The sequence below is a fragment of the Coenobita brevimanus genome, unplaced genomic scaffold, assembly GCF_032717465.1.
Source record: "Coenobita brevimanus isolate Jiangsu-jjx unplaced genomic scaffold, ASM3271746v2 jjx.HiC_scaffold_151, whole genome shotgun sequence".
NCBI classification, from domain to species: Eukaryota; Metazoa; Arthropoda; class Malacostraca; order Decapoda; family Coenobitidae; genus Coenobita; species Coenobita brevimanus.
The window spans coordinates 68,672-86,670 of NW_027642352.1; the positions used below are offsets into that span (position 1 = coordinate 68,672).

At 41.8% G+C, this 17,999-nt stretch overlaps 1 protein-coding gene across 1 annotated transcript in view; it reads left to right on the forward strand.

Moving 5' to 3' along the window:
* The first annotated feature begins 362 nt into the window (after window positions 1-362).
* Window positions 363-17,999, forward strand: part of LOC145389608 (pre-rRNA-processing protein TSR1 homolog) — a 51,362-nt gene continuing 33,725 nt past the window's right edge. The window contains exons 1-6 of the mRNA XM_080264852.1: window positions 363-375; window positions 710-980; window positions 1,549-1,627; window positions 6,318-6,515; window positions 14,195-14,357; window positions 16,907-17,134. Coding sequence (XP_080120978.1) covers window positions 363-375; window positions 710-980; window positions 1,549-1,627; window positions 6,318-6,515; window positions 14,195-14,357; window positions 16,907-17,134 — 952 coding nt within the window. The remainder of the gene's footprint in view (window positions 376-709; window positions 981-1,548; window positions 1,628-6,317; window positions 6,516-14,194; window positions 14,358-16,906; window positions 17,135-17,999) is intronic.

The following is a 17,999-nucleotide window of genomic DNA, read 5'->3' on the forward strand; positions in this document are numbered from 1 at the left end:
CTTTCCTTCATCGTTTTTTTTTTTTTTTTTCCAATGCACTTCAGTGGCAGAAGTTCAGATTTTAAATTTGCAGTGTTATTGAAAACTGCTCAAACCAAGCATGTTATAACCAAAGGATCATTGTACAGTATATTGTGATAGATAGGACACACCAACCAGTTGCTGAATGCAGTGCTACCATCTGGTGACTAAATGACAAGCCAAATGGTTTCCTGGAACCCAAGGATCCATTTACTGTGCCATGTTGAGCAGTAACATTGTGCTAGCTGATGCATGGTTGTCTAGTGGGTTATGGCGTTCCAGCCAGATGAGGCCCATGAGGATTTGCATGTGAGAGATGGTTCGGGTTTATTGCTCACATAATGCCACCCAGAGGTGAGCCTAGTCACCCTCATCTTATCTGTTGGGATTGAGTAGCCTAGCCCCAAGTATCAGTGCTCCAGGTGGTACAAAAAAGGATTGGATGATAGCTAGAGAGATAATATTGATACTACTAATTATTTTATTTTATTTTGGGAGAGAATCTTGTTGTCAGGAACTGTCTCCATGAAATCCTTGATTGTTAGGATGACTAATTTTATTTTATGCAACCACCACATGATTATATTCCTCTGTGAAGAGACCCCTGGCAGTTAAGGGATCTAATTATGAGGTTTCCTTCACTGTATTTAACAGTTATTACTGTTTGGCTTTGTTTCCCAACCACCAGGACGTGTTACTGTCAAGGCATTGACCAAGAAACACAAGACTGAGTTGAGTCGAGAGCAACGTAAAAACAAGAACCGGCAGATACGGGCAGTCAAGCGGGAAGAGGCAGCAGCACGCAAAAGAGCCCTTGGTAGTGCCCACCAGCCACCCTTCCTGGTGTCTTTGGTTCCGCTCAGCCCAGATATCAACCCTCGTACAGTCCTGGAGGCGCTCAAGCAGTGCGACAATGCTGCCATTACCACTCACACCACACAAGGCATCACACATATCAGGTCTCTATGATTAGAGTTTACATACTGTATTACATGTGCTGTATGTCAGGGATGTTTTGGAATATTGCAGATGTTTTGTGCCTTTGTTGCTGTAAAGTGGGGTACCTGGTAAATTGGTTTTTAAGTGTTTTTTTTATTTTTGTTTATTTTTTCTTTAAGAATGGAATTAGAAGAAAATTAGTCTGCACATCACAAAAACTTGTTGCACTTGAGTAATAATACATCATTTTGTAGTATCATTGCTTAAGAAGTACAATACAGTACAAAAATGTTCTGTTTGAAGCTTTTACATTAAAATTTCCTGATTACATTAGTAATATGGATTGATACCTGCTTACCAGAGATTAAAAGTGAGAGCACTGTTTCCCAAGCTTTTTTCTGTTTGTGAAAATAAGAGTATTGACATGATTCATTGCTTAAAAAATCAATCTGTTTGAATACAGTATATGATTTGTACAAGCCTATCACTGTGTATCATACATTACATATACTATATTTGCTGGATTGTGATAGATTACATTGATGTGAGTCAGATTTTTGACACATGTCCTTTTTTTAATTATTGCAGCTCACCACGTTTCAAGCAAAGATTTTCGTTCGTTATACCTCCTGCAAATGATCTGTATGCAATATTAGACAGCATAAAGGTATGGATTTTATTTTCATTTTTTATTTTTATGTAATTATAAATCAGTTCATTGCCAGCCAGGTGTACATTTTTTTAATGATAAAAGAAAATACACAACACATGAAAAGACCCTAATAAATATTTAAGCAGGATAACTGAATGGATGCATTTTTTTTTTCATAGTTAATAGCTAATGAAAATTTATTCAGGCCTTTACTGTATATTTAGTTTTCATAAACACATCCTTGGAAGTATCATACTCATTAATTACAGTTGTAATTCCTAGGTGTCCATAAGAGTGGTCTTGGTGATGGTGTGGGGGTGTTTTTCCTACCATGGTGTTGGGGAGCTTGTATTCTTGTACAGAAATGAAACTATTAACCAGGCTAAGTGCCTCGGACTTCTTTGTAAATACCTCCCTGACTCATTCAATAGGTGTCACGCTCATGTTTTTATGTGGTGTGGTATGCCCTGCCACACAGCCAGAAGTGTTACTCAGTGGTTCAAGAACTGTGAGGTGAAGCACAATAGTGCTGTCCAGGCAGTTTGCCAGATATCAGCCCAGTAGAATATTTGTGTCCCATTATTAAGCAGCGACATCAGAGGCAAAACACTTTGAGTATACTGAAGCTGGAGACATTGATAAGGAGGTGTTGGGCAAACATTTAGCTGCTGACCTTCAGACACTTCACATTTTCATCCTACACATCTCAAGTTGCGTAGGAAGGGTAAAGGGAAGCCAGGCACCCGCTAGTTTGAGGGTAAATCTTAAAAACCTTTGTTTATGGATGTGTATCTGTGATGTAGTCTGTTGCACTGGCAGGAGGGCAACCTCGTTCATATATTCTGGCAGGAACTCTGCATGTTTTGAAATAATGTATATTCACTATACTACCATACACAATTCACGTGTTTATGAAATACTATACCTGTATCCTCCTTGGTTTGCTTCCAGTTGGACACTGTAGTTAGGGTATCAGTACACTGTGTTGATCAAAGTACTTGAAGCATTATGCAAAGATTTTTATTAATTAGCAGTTGTACTGTAGATAATATTTTCGTAGCTGTGTATGTGGGTGCTCACACCTAGGTAAGAGTGAATGGAGATTTGAGTGATGAGTTTTCTGTGAATGTTGGTGTGCATCAGAGGTCAGTCTTGAGTCCCATGTTGTTTATCATGGTACTTGAAGCCCTTTCACGTGACTTTAGAAACGGACTCCTGTGGGAGTTGTTCTATGCTGATGATTTGGTGTTGATTGCAGAGAACAAAAGGGAGGCGGAGGAAAGGTTTAGGAAGTGGAGTGATAGTATGGGGCACAAGGATTTAAGGGTAAATGCAGATAAAACAAAAGTGATGATATCTAGGGTTGGTGGCGGTACTGTCAGAGACGAGGGAGAGTGGCCATGTGCAGTTTGTCACAAGGGCGTGGGAAGTAATTCCACCTTGTGTGGTGTTTGTGATAAATGGGTGCATAAGAGATGTAGTGGTATCAGAGGTAGACTGCGAGATAATGCTGATTTTATGTGTACGGCGTTTCGGGGAGAGCAGGTGGAGATTGTCAGACGTGAAAGAATTGAACTTGCTAGTGAATCTCCTGAGTGTGTGGAAGAGTTTTGTTATTTGGGAGACATGTTGTGTGCTGGAGGTGGGGCTGGAGGTAGCTCTGTGGCTAGGGTGAGAAGTGGTTGGAAGAAGTTCAGGGAGCTCTTGCCTCTCTTGACATTGAGAGGACTCCCCCTACATGCTAAGGGGTCTCTATGCAGCATGTGTTAGGAGTGTAATGCTGTATGGTAGTGAGACCTGGGCAGTGAAGGAGGAGGATATTTGCCAGGTCAGACATACAGAAATGACAATGATCAGGTGGATGTGTAGTGCGTCCCTGCGTCCAAGGTCTGGGGGGCCTGGGTTTACGATGGAAGAGTTGAGAGGTAGGATGGGACTGGAGTGTATTGGTGTTGTGATGAGGAGAGGTAGATTGAGATGGTTTGGACATGTGGAGAGGATGGGGGATGATAATTGGGTGAGGAAGGTGAGAAGTGTTAATATTGGGGGTGGGGTTACGAGGAGTAGACTGAGAAAGACATGGGACGAGGTCATTAAGTGTGACCTCATGGTTAAGGGACTGAACAGGGAGGCTGCAATGGATCGTGCAGCATGGAGAACCGCCATTAGGTGACCAAGGCCGACGCATGCAAGCATGTTGGAGCCTTTAAAAACAAAACGAAACGAAACGATGATCATCATCATCATCCTGACCTTCTTTCCCGCCCATGGGCGGGGTGAGGAGTAGCAATGTCCAGACAGCCCAAATTTTCCCAGTCCAATGGGCCATGCTTCCGTTCACTCATCATTCATGCCCCCGGAATCTTGGCCCTATTGGATTTGCCAAAAACCTTCACCACGTTCTGTAGCTTCACATAAACGTGTCCGATTGAGTCAATCCGGATGCTGCCACGTTCAAAAGGGGTGCCAGATATCCTGATCATGCACTTCTCCTCATAACATTCATCCAGCCAGCTCGATCTCTCATCAATTCCCTAGCCTCACTGACTTCCAAACCTCTCTTCCTCACACACTCATCCACCATATCTCTCCACCTTCTCCTTTGCCTACCTCGCCTCCTCCCTCCTTCAAATTCACTCAGATTTACCTTTTTCACCACTCTGTTGTTATCCATTCTCTCCACATGACCATACCTTCTCAGTACACTCTCTTCAATTCTGGTGTCCACCAACTTCATCACTCCACGCCTTTCACGAATCACATTATTTCGTATCCTGTCCACCCACTGTACTCCACATACATTCCGCAGCAGTTTATCTCCAATGCTGTCACTCATGACTTCATTTTGATGCCACACCATAGTCTCACATCCATATGTTCAAGTTGGCACTAACACTCCTTCATGTAAGCCTCACACAGCTGCAACACTCAAGGCTCTGTTTCTTATCAAGGCCTTCATTGCACCAGCTACTTTCGTTCCTTGTGTCACTCGACTTTCCAGTTCTTGCACATTTTCTTCTCTTTTCTATCACTGTACACAGGTATTTGAACTCCCTCACCAATTCCAGTCTCTCTCCAGTCACTGTAGCATCACACTAGGAATCACTTTCTCAGTAACCATCACTTTATTGTTTTCTATGTTTACTCTCGAGGCACGACACTCACAGATATCAAGAAAACTCTACACTAGTCTGCCAAGTTCTTGTTCGATATTTGCAAGCATTACTGCATCATTAGCATACAACAAATTTGAGATATTCCATTCATTACCAATGCCATCCCCCTCTCCATTACTTGTGTTTTTACATCTCACATCACCCCATCCATATATATATTGAACAGCCATGGGGACATCACACAACCTTGTCGCATGCCCACACCAATCGTGAACCATTCACTTAGATGCCCATTAAAACTTTCTCATGTTTCGTTACCATCATAAAAACTCTTGACGGCACCTAGCAGCTTACCATATACAGGATACAAGAATATTTTAAAAATTAAAATATATATATGTTTTTGAGTTGTGAAGGAAATGGTTCATACAGTAGTTCTGTTATACACTGAAGATTGTAAGGATGTCCAAATATTTTTTTTTATCTTTTTTATTATTTACTTACCATTAGGCAAATGGGGGTATGCAAAATCATGAAAAAAAAAATGCCTACACAACATTAATTTTTTTCCTGATATTTGAAATCCACTAAACTCTGAGTATAATGAGTAATAAACATGTACATGACATCTCATAAACTTTGTGTGGTACCGATAGCTAAACTTTGATTGCAATTTACTCAAAACATCACTTTGGCAGTTTCGCCCCTTTACCTCTTGGAGCCCTGGCTTTACCTCTATGATGTAGTTATTAATCAACAGCAGGAATGTCTAACATGCTATCAAGGACATATAATAAAATTTAACAGTTGAGACTTGTCATCCTTCATTTCAGTTGGATTTAGACCTGGCAATCTAGGAAGTAAGGTATGAGAACTTTTGCTGTAGTGTTTATGTGAATCAGCAAGTAATTGCTGTACTACTGGTGGATAAGGCAGATAGTAGGACATTCTGTACACCATTTTGAAGCTTGGGAATGTTTTTTGTATACCTGTGTATTAAAAGTACTGTGAAGTTGGAAGTATATTAATGTGTTTGCCGGTGTGATATTATTACTGTATCTGGAGACTTCATGGTACAGTCTTTTAGTTACTGAGTGTAGAAAACTGTTTGTGTTTATATGGAGTTACAGCACTACCTTTTGTATTTCATAGGTATATATTTGTGTATTGATGTAGACATTTAATGTTTTCAATACTCTTAAGAGAGCAAAATGATCCATATGCAGTCAGTCCTCAGTATATATCAGAAATATGCCAAAATATTATGACCACTTGATTATAAAACTGTTTTTTTAAATGGGGGGTTGGTGGGACATTAAATTGTTTGTAAAGGCCGCATTGGAGCTTTAATGGGCAGTGCTTTTGTAATTTGCAGTGGACATCATTGCCAAGAATCATATATAAAGATAAAGCAGTATATAAAGAGTACAAACTGCAATTGAACATCTTCCTTTCATGCCTTATTGCAATATTGTAACCTGTTGACTCCCTTAGGTTAGGATAGTAGATAAAAGATCTGTGTATTTTCAGCCAATGTCTGCAATGAATAAATAAGTAGAAAACTGTAATTTTTACTGTTTGGCCTCTAGAGACAGCAGCAGGGAAGGCAACGACTAGCGCGGGAGATAGAGGTGCGATTTCCTGGGCCTGGTCGTGTCATGAGCATCACTCGGCCTCAGGAAGCACTGCTAGTTCTGCGACAAATTGGACAGCAGCGGCAACGGCCAATCTTCTTTCGTGATCACAGGCCTCATATGATGGCAGAGCATGTTGAATTTGTGGAGGAGGTATGTTACTGTTTTTGTTGCTGTTGTTGCCCCAGGCTCATCTGGATGCAAACCTATTGGATTATAAGAAAACAGCTCACTTCAGCATGTTGTTCCTATAAATCCTTTGTTGCAGTTGGTTTGAAGGAGTGTATGCATTGTGAAAATTAGGGGCATGAGATGAACGTGCTCTAGTGTAAGGGTGTACATTACTGGAGACATGAAAATTTTTGACATTAATTCACACCTCTCGCATTGCACATGACCATGTGAATCTGCCCATTTGGTTGGGGCCCTGGGCAGGTATTGGGCCCTCCAAGGCTCTCCAAAACGTTTGCCATGACTAATTGATTTTAAATTGGGGAATCTGGGGGACATTTAACCAGGCCAAAAACCCTGGTTATATGGTTTCCACCCAGCTTAGTAAATGGTTCCCAGGGTACAGGAAACTGAGTGACAAGACAAATGGTTTTCTGTACCCAGGAATCCATTTACTACGCTGGGTGTTAACCACATAACTGGGGTTTATGGCCGGGTTAAGTGTCCCCCAGATTCCCCATCTAAAAATCATTTAGTCATGGCAAATTTTTCGTAGGGCCCAATACCTGCCCAGGGCCCACCCAAATGAGCAGATTTACATTGCCATATGGAATGTGAGAGGTGTGAATGAGGAAGGCAAGAGGGTGGAAGTGGTGAATAAGTTCAAGTGTGCAAGATATGTCGTGACGGCATTGTGTGAAACAAAGATTAAAAGATGTGAAGTGGAGGTGTGGAAGGGTGTGAAATGTTTTGGCATGAATGGGCGAGGAAGATGCAAGGAAGAAGTTGCTTTGTTGATGAATCAGGTTTGGCAGAGTGGAATGAAAGATTACAGTTGTGTCAGCTCGAGATGTATGAATGTCAAGTTCAAGTTTGAGAAGGTGAAAGTGGCAGTGATTGTTGCGTATGCACCGTGTGTTGACAGGAGTGAGAGAAAGAAAGACAGGCTTTCGGATGAGCTGGATAAAGCAGTGGAAGAAATGCCTGGGAGCTATAAAGTGATTGTAATGGGCGATATGAATGGAAGAGTAGACATTGGTCCTGAGGATGACATAATGGGTTGTAATAGAGTACCAGGAGAAAATGATACTGGGAAGCGGCTGAAGGATGTGTGTCAGGAAAGGAGGTTGTGCATTTGTGACTCATATTTCGAACACAAAGATGCACATAAATAAACTGTACATGGTATATAGGGAACGGGGATCGTGTTGAAAGGAGCCCAATTGATTACATGCTCAATGCTGAGAAGGGTTGCTGATATGAGGGCCGCGAGAGGGTGATGTAGAGATCTGTCAGATCATATGACTTTGGTATGCAAGATCAAGCTGAGAGGAGTGAGGTGGACCAGAAGACAGAGGAGCAGTCAGGGAGAAAGACTGCAAGTCGAGAAGCTGAGGATCAAAGAAATGGCAGATGAATACAGGACGAAGGTAGGGGAGGAGTTGGAATCAGTGAATTGGATTGAAATGGATCTGGACAGCGTGTGGAATGCATATAGGGATTGCTTAGTTAGGGATGCTAAAGCGGTGTATGGCATGGCAAGAGTAACAGCAAAGAAGAAAGTTACGACGTGGTGGGATGGAGAGGTTAAGAGAGCAGTGGAGGAAAAGAGGAAGAAGTGCTTAGAGTTGTTACAGAACAGGGGTTTTGTTGAAATAAGAATGGAATATTTTGAGAGCAAGAAGCATGTAAAGAGACTAGTGAAAAGGAAGGAGGAGGTAAATGATGATCTAGGAAGAAAATGAATGCAAATTACGTACCCTGAAAATTGGACGTTATTCTGGAAAGAGGTGTGGAAATGTAGAAGTGACAGCGGAGAGAAATGCGAAAGTGTGAAGGATGTAAGTGGTAGAATATTAACCTATAAAGATAAAGTAAGGACCAGATAAAAAGAATATTTTGAAAGCTGATGAATGGGAAAAGAGAGAGCAGAGCAGCTGTAAACATGATTGGTTTTGGAGGCGTGCAGAGAAGGAATACAATACCAGGAAACGTGACTCTTGCACAGTTGAAAAACGCTGTGAAGCAGCTGAAAAATGGGAAAGCAGCTGGGGTTGATGAGGTGTATGCAGAGATGATTTAAGTGTAATGGAGAGAGCAGATTGAAGTGCTTGTTGGAAACATGTAAGAAGGCTTGGATGAGTGAAACTCCGCCAGCAGAGTGGAAAAAGGCTGTGATTGTACCCCCGTACAGAAATAAAGGTGAGCGAAGTGAGTGCAAGAATTATCGTAGCGTAAGTTTATTGAGTGTGAAAGGGAAGATGTATGAAAATTATAATAGAAAAAGAAAGAGAGATATCAGAACTAGTGAGTGATGAAAAAGGTGGCTTTAGGAGTGGCAGAGGATACGTGGATCAAATATTTTGCCGTGAGACAGATAGTGGGGAAGGCTTGTGTGAATGACTATAAGGTGTTTATGTGATTTGTGGATTTGGAAAAGGCATACGACAAAGTAGACAGAGAAGGGTTGCGGAAGGTTTTGCGCATGTACGGTGTAGACGGTAAGCTGCTAGCTGCCGTCAATTGTTTTTATGATGATAATGAGGCATGTACAGTTTAAGGGTGAACGGGCATCTAAATGAATGGTTCATGATCAGTGTAGGAGTGCAACAAGGTTGTGTGATCTCCTCATGGTTGTTCAGTTTTTATATTGATGGGATGATGAGAGAAGTAAAAACACGAGTAATGGAAAGAGGGATGGTGTTGGTAATGAATGGTGATGGATGGAGTATCTCAAATTTGTTGTATTCTGATGATGCAGTGCTACATGCAGATACCAAGCAAGAACTTGGTAGACTAGTGCAGAGTTCTGCTTATGTCTGTGAGTGTCGTGTCATGAGAGTAAATGTAGAGAAGAGTAAAGTGATGGTAATCGAGAGAGAAGGTGACTCCCTGTGTGATGTTACAGTGAATGGAGAGAGACTGCAATTTGTGAGAGAGTTCAGATACCTGGGTACAGTGATCGAAGAGAGAGGCCATGATAAGAAACACGAGGCTTGAGTGTGGCAGCTGTATGGGGCCTACATGAAGGAATGTTAGTGCCAACTTTAACATATGGGTGTGAGACTATGGTGTGGCATGAAAATGAAAAGTCAAGAGTGAGAGCAGTGGAAATGGGACTGCTGAGGAATGTATGTGGGGTACAGAGAGCGGATAGGATACAAAATAATGTGATTCATGAAAGATGCGGAGTGAGGAAGTCATTGGACACCAGAATTGAAGAGAGTGTACTGAGGTGGTTTGGTCATGTGGAGAGAATGGATAACAATAGAGTGGTGAACAAGGTACAGTATATCTGAGCGATTTGAAGGAGGGAGGTGGCAAGGGATAGGATGGATGAGTGTGTGAGGAAGAGAGATATGGAAGTCGGTTAGGCTAAAGGACTGATGAGATCGAGCTGACTGGATGAATGTTGTGAGAAGAAGCGCATGATCAGGGATTTGGCACTCCTTTTTAACATGACAGCATTGAGATTGACTCTGTCATGTATGTTTAGGTGATGCAACAGAATGTGGTGAAGGTTTTTTGGGGTTATGTTTAGGATAATCGATTTTCTCTGAAATATATATTTTATTTCATTACAAATCAATCACAAATTACAAAAAACACATAAAAAGCATGTACCTACTCTCTGTTGGTGATTTGGAGGTGGTGGTGTGGTGTGAGGGAGCAGGTGTGTGGCGGCTGGGCTGAGCGTGTTCAAGGTCACGGTGGTGTGATGGCGGTGGTTGGTGGAGGGAGGAGGGATGATATCTTGTGCCAGAATAAGTGTTGAGTGTGTCTTTGTTTCTCTCACTAATTCACAATGCTGTAGGAATACAGTATTACAACTAAAAAGCAAAAAAAACACAAGAAAGTAACTAATAAAGATTGGCTTATTTTATGTTTTCCATTATATTTATTTTCTAACAAGCTTATCTCTGTTTAGGTATTCACAGTTATTTACACACTGTTTACACACTATTTCACTGTTTTTAGTACTTCTTGACAATGTGATACTCCCTAAAGGCTGGCTATGGTCAGTACAAGTGTTTTCAAGCACCCATACACTCTCCCCCACACCCCTCATGGGCCCCTAGTAGCCCTCCCCACCCTACCTCTCCCGACCCCTACCCCTACCCCGAACCAGTAGCAGCTGGTTCCAAGGCCACACACTCCCTATGCTGGCCTCCCACCACCCTCAACCACCTTCCACCACAGCCCTCCTCCCTGCTGGGCTGCCCTCCCACCCCAGCCAGCCAGCGTGACTCCACGCACCAGCCATGCCAGGACAATACTCTGAGTCCATATGGTGCGCTATAAAGTTCAAACATGCCCGCGAAAAATTAAAACGTCATATGACGTGGACCAGCGCCTAGGGGTTAAGACTTACTTTACTTTAGGTGCGAGACAGATATTCAAATTTACGCACGGAGAGCCATTGGCTCCCGGATGAGTGTGGAGAGGAGGCAGGAGAGGAAGCAAGAAGCGTGTGCCGCTTTGCGAAATTTTCACTTTTTATATGTACCTTATGACACATTACAGTATCTTCAAAACGGGAATCTCTGGTACCAATAGGCTTATGTAATTAACTAGTTAGGAGTACCTGTGGGCATGTAGGTCTACATGTGGCAGAACTGGCAAAAAAAATAAACTAACGTGGCAATGTTTACTGGCCATCAGCTGAGTGTCGCTCGCTCATCACCCACACACGCCAAAAAACCAGCAGAAGACAGGGCATGTGTGCTGGGCAGCCCCTCAGGACCCTCCAGGCCTTGTCTTCCCCCTGACTATGAAAAAGCTCACCACCACCAACCGGGCTAATGTATGGCCCGGCCTCCACTATAGGTGGAGGGAATCTTAAAACGAACGAAATGAACGAGCGCTCATCACCCACCTGCGCCATTAGTCATCAGTCAACTCACATCAGATTGTTTTGCACCAGTGACCAGTCCATACAACTTGTTAATTACGTTACTTGCATGCTGTACTGTGGCAAGAAGTGAAAAGACGTATTCTGTGGGTTTCCCTGGATCACTTTATTATGAAACGGAAGCAGCCTCGGCAATCAAGTACACTGCACTCGCCTAACTCACTGTAATTTCCTTCTGAACTCATGCTATGAGTTGGAAAAATGTGAATTAAAAAAAACACACCTTATGGGGAAAAATATATTTGATTCTGCCATGGTGTCAGGTAGCCTAGTATATCATTAACAGAACCCCTCTTAACACCACTTAACACTAACATCCTGTCTCAGAAGTATGTACTGCATATCTTATAATGATAATAAACAATATTAAAAGACATTACATATCCTTGTAAGATAGTAAAAAGTACAGAAAAGCATTTACCTAAATCCTACTGACGACAATGCTTATGTCAACGAGACGGGTAGCTGTTTTAGCACGCTAGCCTAGTTGCAGTACTGGCCACTAGGTGTAGGTAGCATGGGTGGAGAAAGCTTTGTTCTGATTGTCTGCACAATCACAAGGACTGTGTGCTTAAATGATTGGCTTCCAGTCGCCAGTTGCGGCTACAATACCGTGAGTTAAACATCTCCTCAGAAATAAACCATTTTCTAGTGGAAAAATGTGAGTTATAGCATTTTCCATGAGTTTGGTGATAATGGTGACTTGGATAAGGACACCGTGAGTTAGATAATTCATGAGTTAGAAGTCCGTGAGTTATGCGAGTGCACTGTTTGTTGGACTTCATGAGTTCAAGTTCTAAAAAGTCAGTTTATGTTTTGCAAATGCATTACATTGTAGATGATATTATTACCGCCAGTAATAATAACAAATGGTAATGTCATGCCATGAGCTCTATATCCCATTGGATCCCAGGGTTCCCTGGGCCAGGCATTGTGCTGGCAGGGTACTAAGCGTACTGCCCTCCGCCTGTCGGCTCGTAGTCATGAAGCTCATAGGTCCCTACCTGGGGGTTCCCTACTTTATTAACGTTTGAAAATTCCCAATTCTGTTCCATATTGAGGACACTGGGCTCCAATGGGTTAAAGAAGCTGACGGATTTGCCGGTCATTAACCCATTGGATCCAAGGGTTACTGGGCAAGGCATTGTGCTGGCAGGGTACTAAGCGTACTGCCCTCCGCCTGTCGACTCGTAGTCACGAAGCTAATAGGTCCCTACCCGGGGGTTCCCTACTTTTTTAACATTTGAAAATTCCCAGTTCTGTCCCATATTGAGGACACTGGGCTCCAATGGGATATAAGTGTAGGTGCACACAGAAAGTGGAAGCCAATGATTGATTTAAGATCTTTTGTGTGATATGTTTCAGGCTTTAGCTACCTGTGCCTTGTGTGGCAACCATCACTGAAGTAAACTAATCCTCACTGAACTAAGTGAAGTATTTAACAGACGATGGATTTTCATAGACATTAGCGTTGAGTGTGGTGAGTTGGGACAGTTCAGGACGCGGGATGAGTTGGAACAGTGGGCACTGCAATGCCAGATGCCAAGACATTTCCATTTTATGGTGCCCGTTCAACATCCCTGCCCCAGCTTTACAAATGTTGTTAATACTAGTTTTCTACAGAACCATGAATAATGCATGAAAAGTGTGCAAATGTGAAAGGGTAGCATTTTGACCTGTGTAGAATTTCATTTAAAAAAAAAAATACATATTTTGTCAATTTTCCTCTCCTACAGTCAGTTTTAGAGATAAAGGTCTACTTTTTGGTGGGTGAAATCTTTAGTTTTTTTTTTTTTTCTCTCTCTCTCCAGAAAATGCATTTTTACAGCAGAGCAGAGCTGAAGGATTAATAGACAGATGTCCCGACTCGCCCACCATTTTTTTTTTTTTTTTTTTTTTACCCAGGGTGAGCTGGGACAACAATTTCATTTGTGATTTTCAGAAGGAAAAACCTATTTTTCATGCATTATATACTACAGTACTATATTTTGTAGTTTGCAGTATTTTTGGTGGTTTTGGTTGTCAACAAGTAGATATTTCTCATTTTCAGGTTGCATACATGCCTAAAGAGAGAAAATACTGTGATATGAATTATGGCAAAAAAGAATATATTGGTATAATGTTAAAAGTAGGGAAAAAGAGCTGTACAATGAAATTTTTGGAAAGGAGAGGAACTGAGAAATGCAACTGGCCAGTTTGTGATGATACAATGTATACTGATGATGATTTTCAGCAGTATATCAATCATTGGTGGACCTGTCTTATTAGCAGGAACTGTACCTTTTACGATGCAAGAGGTGGACAAAGCCTTTCATGATTATAAAAAGTATATTTCTCAGTGAAATATTTCAGCATGAATAGCTACAGGCAACTTAGCGGAACTCTTAACTACGGAATATGTATAGTGCAGTGCGTTGTGTGTGAAGTGCATTGTGTTTTTATATTTCTCATGGTTAGAGTGTATGTGAGTGAGGTGGAGGGGGAAAGAGGGAGGGGGAGGCCAAGGATGAGATGGAGGGATGGGGTGGAGAGGTATATGAGAGAGGGGGGTGTGAGTTGGGAGCATGGCAGTGAAATGGCGTGGGACAGGGCGACTTGGAGGCGATTTGTTTGTGGCCACCCCAAACGGGATTGAGGCGTCTGGCAATAGATAGATAGATAGATAGATAGTTAGTCATTGTGGCCCCCCGCCCCAAATTATATTTCTGGCTGCGCCCCTGTTTCATACTACAGTTATTTTGTTTGTCAGGTTAATCCATTGGAGAGAGAGCAAACTTATCCAAGTGATGATGAGATTGCTGAGGCTGAAGATGTCATGGCAGCTGCTCTCGCCACAGCCAAGACCCGCACCAAACGTGTTCCTCGGGGCACTTCAGAGTACCAGGCAGCATGGATTATTGACAGTGATGATGGTAAGGTGACACAGAAATATGATTTATTGATTAATCACTCTGGTAAGTCTAAGCTCCCTCAACTGAAAAGGGTTGACTGGTATAATATTCTCACTGGAGAGGTGTGTTGACTTCTGTAGTGTATAGTATTATTGATACATTCTATGGGTACTGATTTATGTCAGTCTTTAGTATATTATGAATAGCCACATCTCTTGGTTATCAGAAATACAGTTAACAGTTTATAGATACTGCACCCTCTTAATATTTTCACCAATACTGTTTAGATATAATTTGACTTGACAAGGATGATGGAAGTGTATACAGTATATCAGTGGTGTGGTACAGAATATCAATACTTTTTTCATACAGCTGTGCATTAGGTGAAAGTGGTAAATCTGATTTATAGGTAGCAAATGTGCTTTTAATAGGCTTCCCGCCCCCGATGTAGTGCTGCTCTTGGCCCACTGCCCATTCTTCTCTTCCTTCCTTCTTTCCTTCCTTCCCCTTCTGTCTTTCTTTCCTTCATTCTTTCCTCTTCCTTCTGTCTACAGGTGACTCTGCACTGAGTGACAAGGGTTTCCTGTACACCAGGAAACCATTTACTACGCTGGGTGGTTACCACATAACCAAATTATGACGCCTGGTGGTTTAGTGAGTAATTAAGGCACTCCAGTCAGATTGAGCCTGGGCAGGTATATATCCAAGGGGTGGTTGGGATTTATAGGTCATGTAATGCCACTCAGGGATGAGTGAGGCTGGTCACTCTCATTTTAAATGTCAGGACCAACTTGCCTAGCCCCGAGCTCCTATGCTCCTCACGGGGCAACACAGGATTAGATGATGATGATTTTTTTCCCTAATTGCAAAAAAAAAGAAAAAAGGGAGGCACATAATAAGGATTTTACCGTAGACATTATAGGCGCTGGAGAAGGATGCATTCATGAGATGGCACTGATATAATCAGGTGGCTCTGTTGGCCAGGTATACAAACATCTTTCATCTCCCATCCTAACTCTAGCAGTAGGAAGGTAGACTGCATTAGAAGGGCAACCTTAGCCTGCAGTTCACTGGGTTCATGTTCAGTTGAGCATGGGATCACAACAGCAGCTGCACGTAAGGGTTTATGGGTTAGAGCAGGCATCAGAAGCCAAGAAAAAGATAGTGTAAACTAGTTTAATATGTGTGATAGTGAGGAATGATGTTGAGGAAACACAAGAACTTGAAAAACTACACTAATCCCTTATTTTTTTCAGGAATTTTGTTTGTGAATTTGATTGCTTTTTTTTCTTTCTTTCTTTTTTTTTCTGGATGGGATTCTTTCTGCTGATTGAATTTAAAATATTGCACCACAAAAGTTTCTGCTTCTGGCTGCTAGGTATCTCATGCACACTTTGCTGCACTCCCTCCGAAATCAACCTTTCACACGTTATCCTATCCCAGTGCATTATCTTTTCATCTCATCATCATCTCATTGTCATCACATCATCATCATCAAATGCATCATTATCATGGATCATCACATTGTCAGTCAGAGGATAAGTAAAATTTGTTGGCAGGACATCAGTATTTTCACTTTTCACTAAGTTATCAGCTGACCATCAAAGTTTCAAAAGCTTTGTTTACCTCCAGCCGCTTCACCTTAGCATGTCGTGCTGCACAACTAGTTACATGCATTTGTACCTGCTCACATGCATTTTTGTACAGCCATGCATGGAATATTAATAATATCCATTATCATTTCAGAATGTCTAAGCTTCTAGCAAGTTCAGTTACATGAAGACTTCCTTGTAACACAGTTACAGTAATTTGTAGGCTTACATGAAGGAGTGTTAGCGCCAGCTTTAACATACGGGTGTGTGAGACTATGGTGTGGCATGATAATGAAAAGTGCAGTGGAGATGAGACTGAAGAGGAATGTATGTGGCGTACAGAGAGTGGATAGGATACAGAATAATATTATTCATGAAAGATGCTGAGTGAGGAAGTCTGTAGACACAAGAATCAAAGAGAGTGTACAGGTGTACTGAGATGGTATGGTCATGTGGAGAGAATGGATGACAATAGAGTGGTGAAAAAATATCTGAGCGAATATGAAGGAGGGAGGAGGTGAAGTAGGCCAAGAAGAAGGTGGAGAGATATGGTGAATGAGCATGGGAGGAAGAGAGGTATGGAATTTGGTATGACTAAGGGACTGACAAGCGATCAAGCTGGCTGGATGAATTTTGTGGAGAGAAGCGTATGGACAGGAATTTGGCACCCCATTTTAAAGTGACAGCATTTGGACTGACTCGATCGGATAGGTACTGTATATGTGAAGCTACAGTACGTGGTGGAAACCTTGTGGCCTATCAGATGGAGCCAGGATTCCGTGGGCTTGAGTGATGAGTGAATGGAAGCGTGGCCCTTTGAATTGGGCAAACTTTGGTAATGTGGATGCAACTACTCCTCACCTGCCTGAAAGGAGGTCCAGATGATGATGATGATGATGATGATGTATACATTGTTTTAAGCTGCATTATTTGAACATTCCATTACTAATAGCTTTCATTCTATGTTTTTCTTGACAGAAGAGAAAAGTATTGAGGGTGATGGAGATGATGATAGTGCCATCATGGAAGGTGATAATCAATTGGCTCCTGTTGACACCCTCTCTCAAGATGGTTCTCAAAATGCCTGTGAGGAAGATGAAGATGAGGAGGAATACGAGACAATGACAATGACAGATGCCGAGGGAGTTAACTATGATGATAAAATGGACTATGGGGCTGAGATGGATGCCTTGGAAAAGTTAAGAGGTAAGTCTCGGATCAGTGAAGACAGTTCATGTAATGATATGGTTTGGCTTCGTAGGTACCACTTATGAAATACAGGTAAGCCCTTAATTCACGCGAACTTTTTTCACACGATTTCGGTTATCCACGAATTTTTCGTACAATAATTAAATCAAAATTATAGTATTCAAATAAATAATTTTAATATACAAGAGAAATAAACAAAATATAAAAATGCCTACCTGCTGCCCGTGTGCATACAAATGTGTGTATGTGTGTGTGTGTGGGAGGTCGGTCTACCTACCACCCACCACAGTCAGTTTGAATCCGACGGTCGAACCATGCATGACGGCCAATCGTTATTTGTGGCTTATTTTTCTGCCTTCCAGTGATTGCTTGCCTTATCTGCCAACATGGGGCATGAGCGTAGTGCTAGTGATGCATGTGGTAACACACCAAAACGGACTAGTAAAGTGATGTTGCTGACAGAGAAAGTTAAAGTGTTGGACAAACTTCAGGGAGGAATGTCGGCGACAATTCTCCATCAGGACAATTCCCCGTCATTTATTTACATACCAGTTTATTTAGCAAGTACAGTACATTAGTTTTTTACTTATATGAGTAATAAAATCCCCCTGAAAATTAGTTATTAAAGTATTAATTAATCAATAATAAGTATATTAATAGAATGATGGGGAATTGTCCATGTTTTGACGGTGAATTGACTTGATGGTGAAATGTCTCAGAACCGTATGTTTGGGGTGAGTCAACTGTTCATATAGTAAAGAAGGAGAACAGCATAAGGGAGACAGTGAGGGCTAGTGCACCAGACTGCTAGTGTCTCCACCTACGCCTGTGAATTGTCTTGGAACCTGTGAATTGTCTTGGA